The sequence below is a fragment of the Ailuropoda melanoleuca genome, chromosome 7 (assembly GCF_002007445.2).
Source record: "Ailuropoda melanoleuca isolate Jingjing chromosome 7, ASM200744v2, whole genome shotgun sequence".
Classification (NCBI taxonomy): Eukaryota; Metazoa; Chordata; class Mammalia; order Carnivora; family Ursidae; genus Ailuropoda; species Ailuropoda melanoleuca.
Window position 1 is genome coordinate 80878484 of NC_048224.1, and position 23246 is coordinate 80901729.

At 37.9% G+C, this 23246-nt stretch overlaps 1 protein-coding gene and 1 long non-coding RNA gene across 2 annotated transcripts in view; one reads left to right on the top strand and one right to left on the bottom strand.

The window, feature by feature from the left end:
* LOC109489381 overlaps nt 1-5036 on the bottom strand; it is a 31784-nt gene extending 26748 nt beyond the window's left edge. Inside the window, exon 1 of the long non-coding RNA XR_004626714.1 lies at nt 4803-5036. This is a non-coding gene — a long non-coding RNA (uncharacterized LOC109489381). The remainder of the gene's footprint in view (nt 1-4802) is intronic.
* Nucleotides 5037-5210: 174 nt separating this feature from the next.
* The window catches only part of INTS6 (integrator complex subunit 6), an 88096-nt gene continuing 70060 nt past the window's right edge, over nt 5211-23246 (top strand). The window contains exons 1-3 of the mRNA XM_011222991.3: nt 5211-5843; nt 6218-6295; nt 7118-7267. Coding sequence (XP_011221293.1) covers nt 5733-5843; nt 6218-6295; nt 7118-7267 — 339 coding nt within the window. The 5' untranslated portion in view covers nt 5211-5732. The remainder of the gene's footprint in view (nt 5844-6217; nt 6296-7117; nt 7268-23246) is intronic.

The following is a 23246-nucleotide window of genomic DNA, read 5'->3' on the forward strand; positions in this document are numbered from 1 at the left end:
TCTTCCCGATTGTAAAACGTACATTTCTTTCTACTTTAACATCTCTAAAATTGGAATTCAACTTGCAGTAATGGCATCTTACAATGCTGTCACCAGAAGGCAGTTGTGATGTAGCTGTACTTGTGCAAACTTCATGGTTATTCCTGGTAGCATGCCTAGGAAATTGCAAACCCTAGACATTTCAGGCAACCAACCATTTAAAGAGAGGATACGAATCCTGGTTGTGGTCTGAAAACTTTTTCCCTGACATCGTCTAGTTGGATCAAGAAAGCATGAGCATCAAAACTTGTATATTAGGGTGCCTGGGTGGCTCGGGTCACGCTCTCAGGGTCGTGAGATGGAGCACCGATTGGGTGTGGAGCTTGCTGGGGATTCTGTTACTCCCTCTCTCTTAGCCCCTCCCCCCTTAAAAAAAACCACTTGTAGATTAAAAGCCAATGGTTTGGAAGAAAATACTGAAGACAATAGTGGAGTATTCTTTTAAAACATGCTTCATTATTAAATCTCCTGGTTGGTAGAATTCAATATTGTGGAAAAATTCTAATTGATAAAAAATCATTGTTATAGTTTAACTAGCACTTTTTTCCTTTCACTGGTCCAAAAACAATGGCATTTCTTAGAAGCCGTGGTGTCTCAGAATTGATGAAATATGTATATAACCTTGCATTTTCAAACCGATCCTCTAAGACTGGTCTTATGCCTGGTATTTGCTGATTTATCATAATTATGTAGTCTCATCATGTGTATTTTTCTTCTGTCTTTCCATTAGATTACAAACTCTCCATGACCTACCGTAGTGCCTGTCACGTAGTAGGTGTGCAATTACCATTTACTGAGTTACTGCAATGTTCATGTTCTTTAGCTGATCTTGAATCATCTGAGACTTCAACTATTACTGTGAAATAATGCTTGTTGGAGAGGTCTAATATCCTTTTAAGAGTACTCCCTTAGTAGCATTTTTCCATTTTTTTCCTGTGGATTGATATGAGGATGACCAAAATTCAATCTCTTTATGTATATCCAAATACATTCTGCTGCATAATTTCACATCTAAATGTTTATGTTTATTCCTTTTTTTTCCTCAACCTAACAACATCATTGGCTACTATGATCTCAAAGAGTAAAGCAGAGAGCTGAGGAAACAGTAAGACGGCCAAAAAAACTTTGTTAGGTTACATATGAGGAACATTGGGTTCATCTGATTACTCTGTTCAGATGGCACATCCAGATACCATAAGCCAAGTCCTCGGCACATAATTATTTTTAAACCGTATTATCCTGCTTAATTGGTTGAAAATAATTTAAAAGGGCTCTGGTTGGCTCCTACGAATGAATCTAATTCATCAGTTCTTAATTGTTAAAGTAGCTCCGTTTCCACAATTTAGGCTATTGTTTAAGCCAAAGTCACCACTCATTCAGAGGCTTTCAGAGAATTTATTCATTCCCTTTTAGATTGGAGCCATAGCATTTAGGCAGAGCTCCTTTAAAAACAGCAACAAAGAGCAAAATTTTCTCCCACATACCTCTTCAGACCAATGTCCTCCCAGGGAAATCTTCCCTTATCCTCTAGACTGCAACAGCACAGGGTTTAGCACACACCACTTCAACTCGTTTTCCCTCTAGCATTGCAAGAGCTCACTGTTTTTTTCAGTTGAGTCTGATGAAATAGTTGGCTTGCATTTAGGGGCCATGTTTCAGAAAAATAAGCCCGTCTCTAACCAGAATCTTTCTAGAATCACAGAGATTGAGTGAAGAAGAGATTCGCATTTCCCATCTCGTGCTTATTCTGAGGCCTAAACTCACTGATGGGAACAGTGGCAATCTCTGACACTATTTAGTTTTTTCTTTTTAATTTTTGTCAAACATGGTTGAATTCAAGCAATTTAAATAAGCATATGATACAAATCCACTGTTATCTAGACTGGTGTCACATTTATAGTTTTTTTTCCGCTTTAGTTTGCAGATTTATTTTAGAAGTTCTTTTAAGAAATGTAATATCTCTAAGGGTATGTGAATTTTTAAAGTTATTTATTGATTTAGAACTAGATGTAGACATACACATTATTTTTATACTTGAAGCATATAGTTCTTAATCACTCTTATTTATAAGATTCACCTGAAGAGCTTTTTAAAAAATGAGATGACCAGGGCCCATCCCAATTCTACTGAATCCCTTTTCTCTGGGTATGAGGATTTGGTACATTTATTATTATTTTTCACCTCTGTGGGTACTGCTGATGTGGATCTCCTGGTCCAGAACTACTGCTTTAAGCCACCATCAACCGATAGCTTCATTGTCAACCAGAGTCTCTAAGAATAAACTTGGCCTATTTCACAATTTTGTCTAGGGACCACTCCTCAATGCTTCCTGGTTTCTGATTGCCTCTTGATTTGCGGCCTTTGTATGTCCTGATTTCTTTCCTGTTCTGCCTTCGGGCCATGCCTTCGAGCACTTCTGGGCTTCTGAACTGGAAACCTGGCCCTTGATCTCAGGTGCGATAGTAAGCACAGGTTCTGGTTAGATGCTCCAGGTTGGCTCACTAGACTTGGCTCCCTTGATTTTTGCATCTAACCCTGTCTCTACCATACACCTCCACTTATGACAGTCTGCCAACTCCACTGAGTCAGGGAAGAGCCATGATGTCTCCATTGGAAATGATTTCAAATAACTGTAACAGGGAAGGTCATTATTAATGCATGGTTCTCTACTTCAATAGTCGAGTTTGATTCCCTTCAAACACTGCTTTGTACTTAGCACCCCAGCTAAAAACTGTAATTTATATGGGAAAAAAATCCTTAGTTTGGAATAAAAGCCCTCTACTGTCTGGATCTGACCTACCTTTCTGGATCTTATTCTCATTCTTCACGTTCCTAGTGCTCCAGCCTAGCTGAACTTCACTGTTCCCCAGGAAGCCACTGGCAATGCTGTGCTAACCTCCTTTCTTCACTATATTTTCACTGTGTTAAAAGGACTTTTTCACCAGCAGCTTCCTCTTCCTTTACCTACATATTCAAATCCTACCAATCCTTTGAAGCTGTGTTTCTCAAACCTGAGTAATGCAAAGGAAATTCTTGTCATTCTAGAGAATACATGTTTGGATAGTCAGGGGTCTGTGGACCAGTTTGAAAAGCACGGACACAGAAAACTGAAGACCAATTCCATGAAAATCTTTCAGTTGCAAATTATAACTTTGAAAGAAAAATTTTGTCTTTATACCTGGTAGAACAATTTGTATACTGTCATTAAAATGAAAACACAAATTTTCAAGTTATCAAAGAACTCTGATCTTATCTCCAGATCTAGGATCTCAGTTGGAGAAACACCGCTTTAAGGCACATATGAATATACTGTCCCTGGAGAATGTTCATCACCCAAGGGTAACACATTTTTCTCTTTTCTGAATTATTTATTATCTAATCACTCTCTGCCTTGTAGTAGCTAATAATACGTATGTAATATTCTTCTAGAAAAACCATAAGTTCTTTGAAGGCAGGATACACATTTTAACCATTTTTTAACTCCACCAGTCCTCAGCAAATATTGGATGTAAGACCTGTATTCCATCTTATTTTGTAGTCCAAATCTCTTAAAATATTTCACTTTTCTATGGTACATACTCACAGAACAGCATATTACTGAAATAGCCCCACTCTAAATTAACAAGAAGTTCAGAGGTTGTCCTAAGTATTAGGAAAAGTCCAAATTATGAAATATAAACTCGAGACTTTAGAAAAGTGCCAGAAAACAGGTCTCTTTTGTGTTAAGGTTAGTAAGAACAATTTCATTAAATGATCAGACAGCAAATAATTGAGAATTTCAGGATAGAAAAATAAAATCGAAATGCAAGGCTAGCAGGAGAGGCCTTAAAGGTTCCTCCATAGTCTATAAGGGTATGTCTCTAACACAACTTGTAGATCAGGTACTGTCCTCAGCTTTTCAGCTAGTATATTTGAGCGAACAGTTTTCCTCGGACATTTCGGAGAGGATTCATTACGTCGGGCATGGTGACAGGGGCTTCTTTTAACCAAGAACGTCTTCCCTCATACAGTATTTGGATCAGTCTTAGAGACAGCATATAGTAAAAGGAAAGAGCACTGGAGGGTTTATGTGGAGCCCACTCCGTGTGTCACCTGGGCAAACTGAAATCAGTTTTTCCATATAAAAACGAGTTAGTTGTTCTACAGTCTTCGAAGGTCCCTGTTAGCTCTGAGATTGACATTCTTTGGCCCTAAGAAAAAACATGGCTTGAGAGAGATATTTCTTTGGATAAGATCGGTTATTTTTCCCTGAGAATAAAAAGGGCAACAAACTGTTTATCGGTATTTGAGTCTTCCCTCATGCCCTTTTAGGGCTGAGTTAGGAAAACAGGGTTATTTCTCTTTTCTTGGGTCTCCACCGGGAGAACTCCTGGTCTGGTCCGGGTAGAGTCCTCATCCTAGGTCACTCCCTAAGGCCGAGACTGCAGGCGAAACTGGCCCCTCGTCCCCACTTCCCAACGGGAGCGGTGGGACTGGCGGAGATTTAGTCCCTGGTCATAAACAACCTCTCACTTCCCCTCCCCCCGCCCCGGGCCCGCCCGCGGTGAGGCCGGCCCTCCCAGACCCAAGGAACCTCCTCCGGCGACCGCAAGGCCGGAGCTCTCCGCGGAACGAAGACCGCGGAGCCTGACCCCTTCTGATCGGGTATTTGATTGCTTTACTCATCCTCTCCTCACTCGCCCACCGGGGAGGGGGTTCGATAAAGCGACCTCGCAAGGGGAGCTGAGGCCAGCCTCCATTTCCCTTCCCCCGACCCCTATCACCTCCAACAGCCAAGGAGAGGCCAGCAGCACTGACGCGCAGACTCACAGCCGCGGCCTCCCTGCGCGCGTCGCCGCGTCCCCCGCCCCCACCCCGCGGTCTTTCGGAGGTCCGTCCCCGCCCCTTCCCGGAGCCCGCCTCCGCGTCTGCTGGCCCGCCTGCTCGTCCCTGGCGCTCGCTCGCCCGCGCACCCGACGCCCCGCCTCCGCGCGTGCTCAATAACTGTTCCCGGAGCCGGCCTACAAGCTGTCCCCGCCCCTGAGCTATTTGAATATGCTAATAAGAGGCTTGGGCTTCACCAATAGAACAGCGGGGCGGTGCGTCACGTGGCTCGAGGACGTGTCAGGGGGCGGAGCCTCTGCAGACCCTGCCCGAGTTAAAACCGGAGTGTGAGAGAGAAAAGCGCTTCAGTAGCGAGAGGGGCTGAGAAAGTGGTGATACCGCCGGGGTGCGGAGGGAGTCCCTGAAACTTCTCCCAACAGCCCCAGGGCCAATCTCCCCTCAGCCCACTCCCCTCTTCGCCAGCTCCCAGGTCCCCACTCCCTGCACCGGGGGTGGGGTGGGGAGCCAGGCCCGTCTCCCGCTGGGACACACACAGGGGCCGGGAGCGGGGACGGGACCCCCGAGGCGGGGGGGACGGACCGACCGACAGACAGACGGCCGGGCGCCCGCCCCAGCGGGCAGGCAGGCAGGAGGAGGCGGAGGCGGGGGTACGACGGGGAGGACTGGGTCCGGGGAGTTTCCTCTCAACTATCGGGGGAGAAACTCCCCGCAGCCGGAGGAAAGACCCAGACGGTGTTTTCCTCCCGGCGGCCGCGCTCCCCCGCCCCGCGTAGCGGCGGTCGCCGCCGCCGCCACCGCCACCGGCGCCTCCACCTCTACCATCTCCTCTTTCTCCACCACCTCGGGCCCCGGTGTCCCCGGCCAGCACTATGCCCATCTTACTGTTCCTGATAGACACGTCTGCCTCTATGAACCAGCGCAGCCATCTGGGCACCACCTACCTGGACACGGCCAAAGGCGCGGTAGAGACCTTCATGAAGGTACCGACTGACCGAGCCCGGGCGGAGACCGGGGCCCGGCGGCCCGCGGGCGGCAGGGGTGGGGGGGAGGGCGGCCGGGGGCGGCAAGGCGGAGGTGTCGGGGACCTGACTGCGGGAGCTACGGGGCTCGGGGACCCCCTCCCCCACCGCGCGGGCGGGCGGGCGCTGCAAGCCGGACTGGGCCCGGCCTCCCGGCGGTGTGTGGGGGCCGATCTGTGTGTGGGGGGCAGTGTGGAGGGGTGGCCGCTGCGTGTGCGGTACTGTGGGGGGGGGCGGCGGGGCCGCCGGGCGCCCCTTCGCCTCGTAACCTCGCCTCTGTGCTTCCCTCTCGCCCTCCCTGTTCCTCCTCCCGTCCCCCACCCGCTCTCCCGCAGCTCCGTGCCCGGGACCCTGCCAGCAGAGGAGACAGGTATATGCTGGTCACTTTCGAAGAGCCGCCCTATGCTATCAAGGTAACAGCCCTCGCCCTCCCCCTTCCCTTCCCTGTTCCTTCCTCGCTCGCCCTCCCCGCCCCCCCATTCACCCTTCATTATGCTCCCCTCCCCCCACCCGCTGTGCTCCAGGCGCTGAGGTCTTTTCCCCTGCGGGCTCCCACCCCCTCCCCCGCTCCGGAGCGTCCTGGCGCGGCGCGGAGTCGCTGGGCCACCGCCGTCCCCTCCCCAGCCCGGCCCGGCGGCGGCGGCGGCGGCGGCGGCGGCGCTGCGATCAACATGGCCGACATTTCCCCTCCGCGGCGTGAGCGGCAGCAATGAACTGTGGGGGATATTTATTCAAGTTAGCCCGAGTGACAGCCGGGCCCGGCCGCGCCGAGCCCGGGTTTGCATTAAAGGGGACTCGGCCCGGGGCTCGGCCGCGCTCGCCCAGGGTGGCGAGCGAGCCGGGTGGTGGGCTGCGGGGCTAGGTGCTTGGATTCTTCCTCACAGGGCCGCGGGGCCAGTGGGACTGCTGTAGGTTAACTTCAGAAGTCCTGCTCACTTCTGCTTTCCACTAGTACCTTTGCATGCCCAAATTTTGTTAGTAGGTTAGGGAGTACATTTCCCAGGGAAGTTATAAAGTATTAAGGCTGTTAGCCACCAAAAGCTGTACGCAAGCAGGTTTTTTCTTGGCCACCTTTGAAGAGAGTTTTCCTCGGCAGTGATACGGTATTAACACGTTAACCAAACCATGCTGTAAAGTGAAGCATCTCTTTGGTGAACGGCAGATTATAAAGGCTGTCCGTGTGTACATGGCTTTAAAGGATGAAAAAAAAAAAACTCTTACATTTTTCTTTTCAGGCCGGATGGAAAGAAAACCATGCAACGTTTATGAATGAACTGAAAAACCTTCAGGCTGAAGGACTAACGACTCTTGGCCAATCCTTAAGGACAGCCTTTGATTTATTAAATTTAAATAGATTAGTAACTGGCATAGACAACTATGGGCAGGTAGGTTGAATATTAAGGTGGAAAAACAGTTGATTTTTCTTTTTGTGGAAAAACACAGTCAAGTCCAAAACCTAAATAACATGCAATACAAGTATGAAACATTTCAAATGAAAGTACAATATGCACATGATACAAAAGTGAAACTGACCATACGATATATACAGTTTTAAAGCCTTCATTTTTTTCCCCTTAAAATGTTTCTGTATTCAGAATTAAGAGTCTGAATTTTGTGCTATAGAATTGACATTAATTTGGTTTTAATCCCTTGAAGTTCACTCAGGTTATAAAAGGGGAAAATACCCTGCTTCACCACACTGAGTTTCTTTGATACTCTACCCACAGGCAGTTGTGCAACTACTGCAGTGACTTACAGACACTAGTTGATTAGTGGTCTTCCTTTCTGTATTACTAAAAATGTCAGAAGAAATTTTTCTATTTGTTTTATCAGTGTTTATTTTAACGATATTTTATAGCTATGCTGAAAGGTAAGATTTTCATTGGAGTGCAAATAACGGAGTACATTAAGATTTCTCCGCTGTTGAAGCATCTACAGTAAGCAACTATGCAGAAAGATTCTGAATTCATTTCTGAATTAAATCGCAGGTCCAGAGGTTGTTATTATTTTTGAACTCCAGACTTTTGGAAAAGAATTTTCTTTATCCTCTCTGTCCCCCCACACCCCCACTCCATTATAGTTCACTGAAATAATGCAGGGTAGTCCATTATGACTTTTGAGATTGCTGGCCAGGAAAAGAAAAGGTACTGATAAATGTGTAATGTTACACGTAATAAAGGAATATTAAACCCAAGTTCAGTTTTTAGGTTGTAGTGCAGAAGCATTATTGCCACAAGGATACATTTAGGAATACATTCTGGTCTTTCCCCAAGCTCCATGAGTCACAATTTTCTTGAGTTTGATAAATTTCAGGGAAATTCTTCCTGTGACTACAACTTTTGGTTGCATTATATAGAAAGAAGCAGAATCATTCCCTTGTTTTAGAAATGTTTATGCTTTACTTAGTGCTAACCGTTGGGCACCTAAACATTTTTGGAAGTTGTTGAATATAATCCCATGGCATTTAAAGTATACGTGCAATTCAGGTTCACTTTGTTTTATTTCTACTGAATTGTACCTCCATCGCTTAATTCAGTAAATACATTATTTTCTTACCACATAAATCTTTTTTTTTTCCTCTTTTATTTTGCAACATTTGTAATTTAGGTAGGTTTGCCATGAACTTTTCAGTTTGTTCTTATAAAATTGATTTCTTTTCCTTTTATATTCCTTTGTTATATGTAGTGCTATATACAGGCTTATTGGTTAAGGTTTTGACTTAAACGTCTTTGAGTTCAATGACAAATTTTGAAACTTGCCGTTATTTGGTTATTATTTGGTTGTCAGGTTGTCAGTGTACAGAAGAACTATTAATTTCCTGTTTCTCTGCATCATATTTCATGAGTGGGCAAGGCATTTACACACATTTACCTCCTACCACCTATTAAAAATATTTCTTAGGATACTTCTTAGAAAAGCTGATTTTCATGGAGAGGCTGAGGACATTTGTAATTTAAACCGGTATTTTCCTTTTCCCAGTTGCCATCTTCTACCAGAGAATACTTTTAAGTTTTTGTCTGTAAAGCTTACAAAATGTTAGAGGTTGAAGGTGGTCCTGCTGTGCTCTAACCACTTTGACCAAGAGAAGAGCCTGGGGATTAGGCTGTTTTTATTAATTCAAGAAGCGGGAGAGATAATGCTTCTCAGTTTTTTTGATGAATAAGCAAGGATGCATGGAGTAATATTAGTGCTTGTGTCCTGAATTGGCACATAAAAATGACACTAGCATTAAAATAATTGAGGAAACCACAATTTTCAAATGAAAACGATTAAGTGTTTAATTAGCAGAAAACATCTTCCCACAGATATTTTTCATCATAAGACTTTATATTGCTGATTTAAATGTTGTACGTTTCCTATTCAAAAAAGGATAGATTATCAAGAATTTTGGATGTCTGAAATATTTAATACTAAATATAGCTCATATATTTTCTTTCTAAGAGTACTTTGTGTTTGACTGTTCTCTGTGGAATACCTTTATTCTGTAACCTCAGTGTTTTTACATAAATACTTCCCCTTTCATATTCTATGCAAGGATCTGTAGAGCCCACAGTACTAAATACTCATAATCTATTACTGAAGGAAATGAGGTAAAAGAGACAGGATGTTTTTATAGAGCATCTAAAAACATTTATATAAGTTTCCAAATAATTTTCTTAAATATCTAAATGTGGGTACATATATATTTATTTAGATACTCCCATAGCTACTCCCCACATGTACATACACATACGTGATTTTCCATAACTAATTCTAAGAGTATTTTTAATGCCTATATTGCGTGTGCTAATTTAGTTAGTATACCTACAAATAAAACATTTTTGAGGTATTAGTAATTAGTATACTAATAACTTGCAGGGCGTCTGTAAGGTGAAAGTAGCTGAGAAAAAATGACTCTTGGTGAACGTCTTCTTCAAGCACTTTGGACATCCCAGGAAAAACTTACTTGCCCATGTGTATAGAAATTCTTTTAAATATTTAATTTTGATAATCAGTACCATTTGCTGATATTTCTACAATCATGGAACAATGTGTAGCTACTTGTCAGTCTTTTCTTAGAAATTACAGTAATACCTCATTAAATTGCATATCATTGCAGCAAAATGTGACACATGTGTTTTTCACCTGTGTTCACCAGAGTTTCAATTAATGCTGATCTTTTGAGAACCACTGAAAATCTGAACCAGCCTTAATATCTAGAGTTAGGACATGTATAAAGTTTTAGACGTCTGATTAAAGTTATGTATATAGTTCAGTTTATTTTTCATATTTTTCCAATTGTTTTATTTTCTGTCGGGGTTTTCAACATTATCCTTTTTTTTTTTAAGTTAAGTTCTGGTTAGATATAGCTGCTAAGTATTAACTCTGGCCTACAATTCATTATTTTTTGTCACTGGATTGATTTCCATACTCCTATTACCCAGTATACTACTGATTAAATTGTGCAGGACTTAGAATGGTACTTAACATACTGCCCTGAGCCCTTGAAGAAGACAATCCTTGAGCAGTACCTAAAGGGAGGTACAATATGTGTTTAATTTTTTAAGGATTTTTAATGCCAGTTTTACCTCATTAAGAAATAGTGGCTTTTCTGAATGAATTTTAGGGAGAATAATTTTAACCAACTTTATTCTTCAGCATAAAGAGGTATTTGTGAATTTAGCAAATTCAGGTAGAGTTTTAATAATGCTAATTTGTTCCTTTTACCCAAGCAGTATGTATTTAGTACTCACCTAGTATAAAATACAGGCTTTCTTTTAATGTTAGTAGGTAAAGTACTGAAAACTTGATTCCTGTTTGGGTTTTTCCCCCCTTAGTCTATCAACAAATGTATTGACAGTAGTTTAATATTTATTGACCTACAGACATCTTTTTAGAAGAAAGTAGATTATAATACTTGAACATACTACTGTGCTGAGTATTAACTAGAAACAATGGTGAATGGTATACTTTGTAAATTTTTTTAAGTCCCTGAACTTTTTTTTCTAATTTTAAATTGTGCTAAAGAATACATAATACCAAATTTACCACCTTAACTTTTTAAATTAATTAAGTAATCTCCCCCCCAATGTGGGGCTCGAATTCACAACCTAGAGAAATCAAGAGTTGCATGGTCTTTCGACTGAGCCAGCCAGGTGACCCCCATCTTAGCCATTTTTAAGTGTACAATTTGGTAGTATTAAGTGTATTCACATTGTTTTGCAACCAGTCTCCAGAACTTTTTCATATCTGCAACTTTAACCCATTAAGCATAACTCATTTTTTCCTCTCCCCAGCCCCTGACAACCACCATTCAAGTTTTTATCTCTACGAATTTGACTATTCTAGAGATACCTCACATAAGTGGAATCATACAGTGTTTGTCTTTTTTGTGACCAGCTTATTTCACTTAACATAAATGTCCTCACCATTCATTCCTGTTAGCTTCTGCCAGGATTTCATTCCTTCTTAAGGCTGAATAATATTTTGTTCTATGTACATACCACATTTTGCATATCCATTCATCCATAATGGACACTTGGGTTGCTTCCACCTCTTGGCTGTTGTGAATGAATAATGCTGCTGTGAACATGGTGTGCAAATGTCTCTTTGACATCCTCCTTCCGATTCTTTTGAATATATACCCTGAAGTGGAATTGCTGGATCATGTAATTTTACTTTTAAATTTTTGAAAAATTCCTATTTTCCATAGTGGTTGCACTGTTTTATATTCCCACTATCAGTGAAGAAGAATTCCAATTTCTCTACGTCCTTGTCAATGCTATTTTTGCTTTTTCTGATTTTGGCCATCAAAATAGATGTGAGGTGATATCTCACTGGTTTATTTGCATTTGCTTAATTGTATTAAGCATCCATTCATATGCTGGTTGGCCATTTGTATATTGGCTTTGGAGAAATGTCTAAGTACTTTGCCCATTTTTTAATTATTTGTTTTTTGTTACTGAATTGTAGGAGTTATTTAAGTATTTTGGGTATTTTTTTTTAAAATTTATTTATTTGACAGAGAGAGACAGCCAGCGAGAGAGGGAACACAAGCAGGGGGAGTGGGAGAGGAAGAAGCAGGCTCATAGCGGAAGAGCCTGATGTGGGGCTCGATCCCATAACGCTGGGATCATGCCCTGAGCCGAAGGCAGACGCTTAACCGCTGTGCCACCCAGGCGCCCCTAAGTATTTTGGGTATTAACCCCTTACCAGATACATGATTTGCAAATTTTTCTCCCATTTCATGGGTTGCCTTTTCATTCCTGATTGTGTCCTTTGATGACAGAGGTTTTAATTACTGATGTAATCCTGTTTATTTTTTCTTTTGTTGCCTGTGCTTTTGGTGTCATATGCAAGAAATTGCCAAACCCAATGTCTCTGAAGCTTTCCCCCTATACTTTTTAGGAGTTTTAGTTTAGGTCTTGCATTTAAGTCTTTAACCCATTTTGAATTAATTTTTGTATGTGGTGTATGTTGAGGATCCAACTTCATTCTTTTGCCTATGAACATCTAGTATCCTAACACCATTTAGTGAAGAGACTGTCCTTTCCCCATTGAAAGGTCTTGGCCTGGTTCTTGAACTTACAAACCTCTTAAAATTATCTTCAATAATTTTTACTGGTCAGTAATTCTTATTGGCAGATAGAGGACTCTGTAGTCAAACTTACTTAAAAGTTTTTTCTCCATCTTTATTTAACTGTAAAACAAGAGCAATAGCCAGAAATGTGAAAATTGGAATCACAGTCCTGACCTTGATATTAAATTACTATGTAACATTGGGTAGTCACTTGACCACCATGTGCCTCTGCTTCTTCATATTCTGGATTGCTAATAATGAAGCCATTGTACTCTCACTATAGAATTGATCGGAGGTTTAAATGGGTTGGTATATTAAAATATACTTTCAAAATGGTGACATACCCAGGAGACACAAAGCATACTTTCTCCTCTCAGAAGATTAGTTTATTTACCTCTAGTTTTTTTTTTATTATTTTTCAGCTTTAAATGTGAAATTATAAGAATTTAGAGATTTTTTTAAAGCGGATTTTTTATTACGTGCTTTGAAATCTTAAAGCATATTAAGTGTACATTTTTTCCCCTTGGACATTGTATTGCTTCCTGAAGAAGCAGTGTGAAAAGTAAATACTGTAACTTGGCCAGAGTTGTCTTAATGGCAGTCGGTAAATATGATGAAGTATAGGGATGGTGTTTTTAAAAAATGCATTAAATGAAAACTAGATGTTAGATTCAGATAAATCAGTCATTTTTTTGCAGGAATATAAGTTAGAGAAGAAACCTTTTACACAGGACAAAAAACACATGTTTTAGGATTCTTTCAAACGGGGAGCTCCCCCTAGTGTGTTTAAGATGAGATTTACACAAGTTTGTTTGCAAGGGAACCATTGAGGAGCACGTCTGTTGGGTGTATCAAGGGATATTTTAATAAGAAGGCTTTAGCTCAAAGTAGCATAAAAGTGGATATGATTTATTTCCTTTTGAGCATTAGTTTTAAAGGCGGTAGTTTAAATGAAAAATTTTAAGACCCAGATTTTACTTTTTTTGAAAATACTTGCTATCGTTTTTCTTCATAATTTTCTAAGTCCCTGTTTTCTAAAGGATCAAAAAACTACTCTGTCCCGATCTTTCAAAAGAAAATGAAAAAGAATATAGAAAGGACATTTTTGCATTCTTAATTACAAATTACTGAAAAGTCAGAAGTATGAAAGGCAAAAAATAAGTTTTACTTCTTCAAAGAAAACTTTATTTTCCCTTCATCAAGAGAATGTTAATAATTATATATTAAATTATGTACAACTGAAAATTAAAAGGCCAGGAACAAATGTAATATTTGAATGAAAGAATTTCACTTATTCAAGTATTTTAAGTTGATTTAAGGTCATTTGTGATTAGAATTAGTGAAAGGATTATCATGTCATGGATTTCTCTAGAGTCTGTGCAATATTTTATAACTTGAATTTTTCTTAAATATTTTAAAATTATTTTTAGCCAATATAACCATTCACTCAAGTTTTTAATCTATGTAAAATCATCTTGGTGGGCTTTTTTTGGTTGGTTGATCAGTGCCCACATATGCCAATCCTGTTTTCTTTCATTTTAAAAAAGTATTATCTTTATATGAACTTAATTTTTGTTTAGCCTTATTAATTTTCTTAATTTAGGCATGGTCCCCAGACCATAAACAAAATACTGAAGTTTTTTTGTTTCTGTTTTAGTTTGTCTTTGTTCCCTGATTCTTCTTCCCCCAGCCTTTTTATTGAGGTAAAACTTAGATACACAAATTCTAAATGTGAAGCTTAGTGAATTTTTATGTACACTCTTGAGAACAAAATTGAACTTTTGCATCTACTGACAAATTTTTATTGGACCTTTATATATATTTTATTGTGACTATTATTTTATGGGACTTTAGAATTGAAAGTCATCATGGAAGTTTACTCCATCTTCTTCATTTTAAACATAAAGGCCAGAAAGGTTTAAAATGGTTAATTTTTTCACAATTATGAAGTATTTTAAAAGATTGAAATTGGTTAATGAACAATTCTGCAGTTTTTATTAGTAACTTGTATGTTATTTAAGAAAAATTTTATTTAAAAGTAACCAGTAAATCTGAATCTGTTTTGGGGGTTATGTCTGTAGTTCTTTAATGGAATATGCTTTCTTTCAATTCCTCTGAAAACTAGGCATTTCATTTCGTTAGTGTATTATGTTTAGCCTTTCTTGTAACACTGTATGGAAATACTGTTACATGCAGTTGGATTTTCTTCCCATTCCCTTGTTTGGAAAAAAGTAAGAATGTGAATGTGGGGGGTAGTTGACAGGATTTTACACCACTATTATTTTAAGGCCTAGATACTAATATGTGTATATATTTAATGGTACTTCTTGATTTTGTATTTCATAGTTTATTAAGTATCTGATATAGTTGGTTCATACAGAGTTATTAACCTAGTCAGTTGATGATTTGGCTTTTCCAGTGTAGTATGTCAGCCGGTATGAGTATTAGAATTATTTTTTATCTGGTTTGTAAGATTTGTAACTAGTTAACCGTCATGTTTCCTTTGATGTAAGATAATTTTGAAAATCTCTAAGCATCATGTTTCAAGGTTCAGAAAACTCTGTTCGGTTCTATCAGTTTCTGCTCTACCCACGAGTTCCATGGAACCTCTCTGCCTCAGTTTCCCCATTAGGAAAATGAGGTGAAAGGATCTATGCTGCAGGATTATGGTGAAGATTAAGTGATACACAGTGTAATTTATTATAACACCTATTACCATTTTTGTGAATTTCTTTTTATTTGAATTTTAAAAATTGGAATTGTGGGCGCATAAGAGTATTTTATCTAGCTTTATTCAGAGCAAGCAGTGTGGTTTTACAGAAAGAACTCCTTCATTGGAACTGGCTGTGCCTGGCTCTGCCACTTACTAGCTTAGGTTGTATTGACAAGTCTCCTTAAACTCAATGAACTTCAGATTTCTTATCCACAAAATGGTGATAATAGCAATCTTGAGAATTTTTATAAGAACTAGAAATATTTGTTAATCGTCTAGCAAAATTCCTGTTTGGTTCATGGTAGAAACTCAGATGATGATTATTGTCATCCCTAATGTTATGTTAAACACTTAACAGAATAAAAGCTTTCTAATCTGAAATCTTTGAGAAAAGTTCCATAACCCAACATATATCCAATATAAGAAGTTAGAATTAGCTATCCAGTAGTTCTGTTGAAAGTAAAATTTTGTGCCATAAGGAACATAATGGTTTTAACTTTGAATTGAAGCTCCAGAGATGGCTTCAAAAATATTTTCCCTTTGGTGTTAAAAAGTCTTTTCTCCAGAATCTCTCTTTCTTTCTTTCTTTTTTTTTTTTTTTTAAAGATTTATTTATTTAGAGAGTGAGCATGAGCGGGAGGGGCAGAGGGAGAGGGAGAGACTTGCCAGCAGACTCCAAGGTGATGTAGGGCTTGATCTCATGACCCTGAGATCAGGACCTGAGCTGAAACCAAGAGTTGGACACTTAACCAACTGCGCTGCGTAGAGCCCCCCAAAATCCCAAAATCTCTATTTCTTGTTCAAAACCAGTTTGGTAACATGAGTAATTTAATAAACCAGACATGTTTTAATTTTCAAAGCAAGAAGGTTGTTTTTTTTTTTTTTTAAGATTTTATTTATTTATTTGACAGAGAGATACAGAGAGGGAACACAAGCAGGGGGTGTGGGAGAGGAAGGAGCAGGCTCCCTGCTGAGCAAGGAGTCTGATGTGGAGCTCGATCCCAGGACCTTGGGATCACAACCTGAGCTGAAGGCAGACGCTTCTGGCCACCCAGGCATCCCAAAACAAGAAGGTTTTAATCTTTGAGGAAATTTCAATTTGAGTCCATTTCTAGTTAGAGTTCAAGTTGGTGATGGTTGGGATACAGGCTGGAGGATGTTCTTGTGCAGAAGAAAGGTCAAATGTGAAATGTATGATCCCTTTTATTATTTGTAATGTAGATTTATGTGGGAAAAGCCTAGGAAGGATTTTTTTTTTTATGTGATAATCTTTTTTTAGAGCATATGCAATTTGAAATTCAATTATAGGTATAGTGAGAGATAGTTGCACATAAAAAAAATATTTTAACTTAAGATTCTTATAATTAAGAGAATTAGTTGTAACCAAAGGACAGATTTATATCAGCCTAGTGATGTCTTACCAAGGTTTATTCTAGTGCCTACACGCTCTTGCTTTTTTAATCTGTGTCTTAAAAAGGGTATGGCATTTTAACATTTTCCATCCATTAGTTTTGCCTAGATAAGCTGAGGGACTCATGGTAAAGGTCCTTGGAAGGATTATACATCTAAAAAACTTATTACAGAAATGAAAACAGTTTTGAGTATGTGAGAAAAAAAAATTGTAGCATTAGCTATTAGTAATGTACTTTGTAACTAGTAAATGGCAATGTTGATGCTGGCATGTTAAAGGGAAACTTTCCCTTTATTTTAAAGCTAGTGAACCTAGTTAGATACTAGGAAACATCAACAGTCTTCTGCTTATTTTGGAGTTTGAACGCTGAAAGCATCCTAATAATTATTCTGAAATCGATTATTATTATAAAAAACTAGATTATTTTTAATCACAGGAATTGTAGATGATTGAGTATGCCGTGTTCTGTGAAAGGTTAGGCTGCAAACCCCAGTGAGTGATGTTACAAAGGCTCCATCTGCAAGATGATGATAGGCTGTATGGTACTTTTAAATTATCAGGAATAAGCAAAATGATGTCTTTGTGGCTTCTGATAATGCCTGAGTTGTGATAGTTGGTCATTTATGTACCTCAGCGGGTAACAACTAATGTAAAATTTTGTATTTTTGTTGTACAGTTTTAGTTGTCAACCTGTTTCTCAAAGCGGTAAGTTAGAAAGAAAAACCAAGCGATTGCATCCAGAAAATGGGACCTAAATTGGGTAATAGAGTAAAAGGTCTTTACATGTAAATTGTATTGTTAATCCAGAATGGACAATGTCTAATCCCAAACAACATTATACTGAATGTAAGCCTTTAATGTGATAAAAAAAAAAGGGGGGGGAGGGGTTATTCTTAGAGCTTCCATTTTAGTGAGCTTACAGCAACTATCAAAAATATGTAACAACTGTCCAGTTATCCATATATGACATCTACTTTTTTATGAGGTTCATTACTAAGATTAAAACCTTGGTGAATTTGTATGTATAGTTAGAAGGGTTTATGAAAAACTTTCTGGCAGGAGGCCCAAATATTACAGGGTTGGTTTTTTGTTTCCTAAAAATGTCATTTATTTTGAAAATTTAAAACCTATAAGCACGTGGGAAGGGACTTAGCACAAGCATCAATAAATGTTTGAGTCACAATCTAGGAAGAATAGATTTCTAGAAACGGTTTTCATCAAGTATAAACACCTATGTAATGGATTTGGAGAAATTTTCATGTTTCCTTCTAAAAAACCTTCTGAAATTGGGTTACTTCCATTTTTTTTCTAGAAAATGAAAAATCATAATTTTTACAAAGCAGGCCCCCTTAAAACTAATCTTGAATTATGATTTATCCAATTAGATTATTTTCAAATTGGCCTTCAGCGATAGCACATGGGGAAAAAATAGACTGTCAGTTTTTCCAAGTGCTTATCATGAATTTTTTTCCTTTATTAAATTTAATGCTTTATTGCTAACTTTACTGACATGAGACATTTATTAGGCTATTGCTCTTCATTTTCAGTTGTAGTTGTGAAGATTCTCCTGTAGAACACTATGGCTGACGTCCATCTGGTTTGTAGGAGGGCTATTGTGTGTGTGAATGATTCTTCTGAGACCATATATGTAGATGTCTAGAAGGAAGTAGCTCTAATGGTTAAAGATACGATTTAACCAGACTTTTACAAAGGTAATATCTGTAGATTTGGTGGTAATCAACACCCCGAGGAGATGATTAGTCTAAATGGTATAGGTAGTCTGTGTGATTTAATGAGGTCAAATTAATTTTCGGCATTATTGTCATATAACTTCATCTGTCTTTGAAAATATGTTTTCATCCTGGCTTTTATTTTTACTTTTTCTGCCACATTTGCAATGTTTATCATGACATGCTTTGCTGGAAAAATTTTTCCCCAAGTTATTATTGCCCAGTCCATCTCATATAATGGGTATGTTAGGTTCTTTATCCCTGTTGTTAGTATTCTTAAGTTAAGATTGTATTTCTGATATACCCTCGTTACTCTATTTATGCCAGTATAAACACTGCTGCTATTACTTTTAAATATTGCCAAAACCATTATTCGTTAGGATACTCTTATTCAAACTTTAGACTCCTGTTTAAATGTAAAACTCAAATTTTGTGAAATTATTCAATATTTAATGTTTCAAACAGTAATTCTTAGCCCTATATGTTGCTGAGTTTCCTTAATTTTTTTCATAAAGTCATGCTATTCTTCAGTTCTTATAGTATTTCTTAAATGGTTACTGTTTGGTTTATTATTTAAATCAAATTCCAGGATATTACTCCTTAGTCATTTTATTAAATATATTTAATTCCCCTCTACTTTTGCCTCTTATTCCATCTGTTTTTAAGATTTTTTATTTTTATTTATTTGAAGAGATAGAGACAGCCAGCAAGAGAGGGAACACAAGCAGGGGGAGTGGGAGAGGAAGAAGCAGGCTCATAGCGGAGGAGCCTAATGTGGGGCTCGATCCCATAACGCTGGGATCACACCCTGGGCCGAAGGCAGACGCTTAACGTCTGCGCCACCCAGGCGCCCCTCCATCTGTTTTTAATGCTGTTAATATTTTTAACATAAGGAATTACATGGTTAGATAAAGGAACTGTATTGGTACACAAATGTATAATGGAATTAACTTGAAACTAAAAATATGTATCTTTTAATATGGAATTTTAACATGTTTTTCTATAGTTCTAGACTTTAATGTATTCTGAAATGCTAGGTTTTTATATACTAGCAGATTTTTAAAGTTTTATTTTTGGATACTAAGCACATTTTAATTTTGAAGTGTACTTGTTTTGAATATGTAATAAATGCACATGGTTAAAAAGTTCAAGTATTATAGAAAGTTATACAGTTGCTCACTTCCATTCTTCAGAGGCAGCCATGGTTAATGAGTTTGTTATGTATCTTTCAGAGATCTTTCCTGTATATTTAAAGATAAAGCACTAATTTCCTAATTGAATATTTTAAGATTTTATTTATTTATTTGACAGAAACACACAGCCAGGGAGAGAGGGAACACAAGCAGGGGGAGTGGAAGAGGAAGAAGCAGGCTCTCAGCGGAGGAGCCTGACACGGGGCTCAATCCCAGAGCTCTGGGATCATGCCCTGAGCCAAAGGCAGACGCTTAACAACTGTGCCACCCAGGCGCCCCATCCTAATTGAATATTTTAGATTTTTTTCATCAAAAGACTCATTTTGCCATTCCACTTGAGATAGTAACTATAATATTCTTAATGAATTCTAAAACATAGAACTTCTCATTCTACCCTTGGAATATTGATTTAAATGTAAGCCTGTCAGGCCTTTATTGACTTAAATAATTATTATATTTTGTTTGGAATGTTTAACCAGTTGTGTATTCATCCCTGTAATGAACCACCCTACCCTTTAAAAAAAAAGGCTAAATTGTATTAATGACAATGAATTATTGAATAGAAGATATAATTAGCACATCAAAAACTATGATTTCATAGATCTTATTGCTATAGTTTGAGGCAAAAATAAAAATGGAACTGACTGACTTAAGGAAAAATATTAAGTGTATAAATATTAGTACAGGTAATAAGCAGATATTGAAAAAATTCTGGTTGTGGTGTGCATTTGTCTGAAGTTGAGCAATACTGAACTAAAGAATGTAATTTATACTAGTTGACTTGTGATATGAAGTATGTATTAAAAGCTTCTTTTTTCATTTGTATATAGTTGTAATTGTTTTTATTTTCAGTATTATGATAAGTCTTTGGATGTGAATTGCATCCTAAGCTACTTTTCTTTTAGAAAGAAGCTTAAAGTAAGCGAATATGATCCTTAATGTTTCTATATTTTCTATTTTCTCTATAGAATCTGAATTTTGACATTATATAGGGAGTGTAAAAATTTCTAAATGAAAATGAAGTGGTTTGTCATATTTTAGAGGTACATGCATTGTTACCTCTTTGTTAGATATGGTAATAGAGGAAACTAGGATAGATGATGCCAGCTTCATGTTGTTATTTATGTAGATTTTACAAAAATGTAACTAGGAGACCTAAAGATCTAGTTTAGCAACTTAAGCAACATTACAAAATTTTTAGCAGCAGTCCTAGCTAGTAGCTGTCCAGTGTGTGCATGAGAACCTTTACTAATATAGTACTTACTTCTCAGGGGAACTCTTTCCTTCTTTTAACATATTTGCTTGTTGTTGCTGTTACTTAACTTGAAAAGGAAGTTTTAGGTTGTAAAAAAAGCACAGGCTATTTCTGGAAGTTTTTGATTTTCTGGCTAGGTGATAGCTTTTAGCCTAGTTGTATAAGACGTTGTACATCTTAACATCACTTTTGTTGATTTCTTTTGGCTGTACCTTTCCTGGAATATGGCAAAATAACTAGACAGGAGTAGCTATGGATTAGCTGAAGATCCCAACACAGGAGAGCTGGAGGGCTAACCGTGGGTGCACATTTTCCCTTCAGTAGACCCTTTAGCCCATGGGAAAAGTAGCTTTGACAGGCAGTTGGCTATCCTTATGAGGTTGTTCCAAGGACTGGTAACATGGTGGCACCAAAAGAATATGAGCCCATTGGTACTACAGCAGAGGTAGCCACGGAAGGTTTTACTGAATGCTCAGGGATGCCTTGTTTTTGCTTCAAAAGATAGTAGTTAAGACCTGTTTAAGGTTAAATTCCTGTACCCTTCACCCCACTACATTTTAAATTAATTGGGTAAAAGTAAAAATACTGATTCTGAGAATCAGGTTAGTTTGTATTTGGGGGAAAATTAGCCTTATATTTTCAAAACTTTTTGGAAAATTTTCAAATTTTCAAAAACTTTTTTTTTTTGCAAAAATGAAATAGATTTTAGTCGATAAGATCTACTTTAATTCTTAAAATTTTCTTGAGATTTTATACCTTAATTGTTTTTTTAACACCATGATAATATTAAATTATTGAGAGAACTGAACATTTTTGCTTTATGTTATCTTTACCAGAAATTTTACCTGAGATTTTTGGCCAATATTAAAATCAGTTTTCTTTTCTTTCTTTTTTTTATAAATCAGTTTTCTAAATGACAAGATTTCCATTAGTAAATAGCTCTAGAGGTAGAATATTATACCTTGCACTATATATCCTCAAGGAACATGTTTAGATTTCTTTATGCCAAAGAGCCACAGCTCTGAGAAAACCCATCTGATTTTAATTCTGCTAATGGCAAAAGTAAACTTTTAGTCCCTCTACTGGTTGCCTTTGTCGTAGCAGAGCTTAATATTATTTCTGGGGAAGATTTCGTAACTAAGATAGAGGCTGTTTATAACTTTATGATTGAGGTGAATTTTGAAGGTAATTCTAATATGGATAATCATCCCCAAATTGAGTGACTTCATAAACATACTTGCTAAGAATAAAAATATAAAGTAGTTATTCTTAAATATAAAGATTTGGAAATTACTAAACTGTTGGCTTGGTGCCAAATAGCTAATGACAGTGTATTGCAATGATTAAATCACAACTTTCAGACCTTTGAAATGTTAAATTATTTTTTATAAAACATGAAAAAAAAAACCAGTCTTGTGATACTGGTAGACAACCAGAAATGTGTTTTAATTTGTTGGGTAAAACTATTTTAAGAGAAATATGCCAATTATTTCTTGTGCTTCTGCCAAGAATGGGGAGGAACAGGGTAAAACAAAGAAGAAAACTTTGTTGGAGCAACATCATCTGATCATTTTCTGCAGGTGATTTAGAAATTTATATTTGAATTATTAATTCTAACGTTTATATATAGAGGTAGGGATAATTTGTTCCTGAAGAAATAAAAAAAGTCCTTTTGTATATACGTTCATTAAGTCAGTATTCTAATTTTTATCATGACTAATCCTATTGCTTTTCTTAGTGTGATTCTTTTTTTTTTTTCTTAAGTTAACATACTCCTGTTGCTTTTCTTAGTGTGATTCTTCACTAAACTCCTGTCAGAGAGGAAGGGATCTTAGGCCTGGTAGGGTTAAATAATTACATAGGTGAAATGAGGGTGGTCATATTTTTCTTTACTTTTCTCTACCTTTGATCTCTATCTGAATTTTCCAAAATTTAAAGCATTAAAGAACTTAATGTTGTTTTATCTTGCTTTTGTATATATGTTCTTTGAAAGTTGGCTGAAATTATTTAGTTTTCAAAAGTAGATGTTGATACATATTGCATTTTGTTTCGGTGTGTTTTTGTTGGGGGAGGTGTTTTCATTTATGTATAGAAAAATTGGTGGGTAAGAAATCACAAAATAACAGGAAACTAAGGAAAGGGGTAGTTCTCCTGTAGTTAATTTTGCTGCAGATAGAATATATTAAATAAAACCAGACCTTTTGTAACACCATTCATTATTGGGTGAATACAGCACAATCCAGGTTGGTGTAGAATTGTATCCAAGAGAATTTAATTGCTACCAACAGGACTTTCAGATGATGATATTTAGAGTTGGAATAAGGTTCTGGCTGTGCCAGTTACCAGCTAGGTGACTTTGGATTATATTATTTAATCTCAGTGAATATGTTACCTCACCAAGTTTTTAGGGTTAAATGAGATAACAAAACTGCCTTATTGTTATTATCAAGTACCTTATTATTCTCATAATTTCAGGCCTAGCCTCTGTGGAAAGTATTATGTG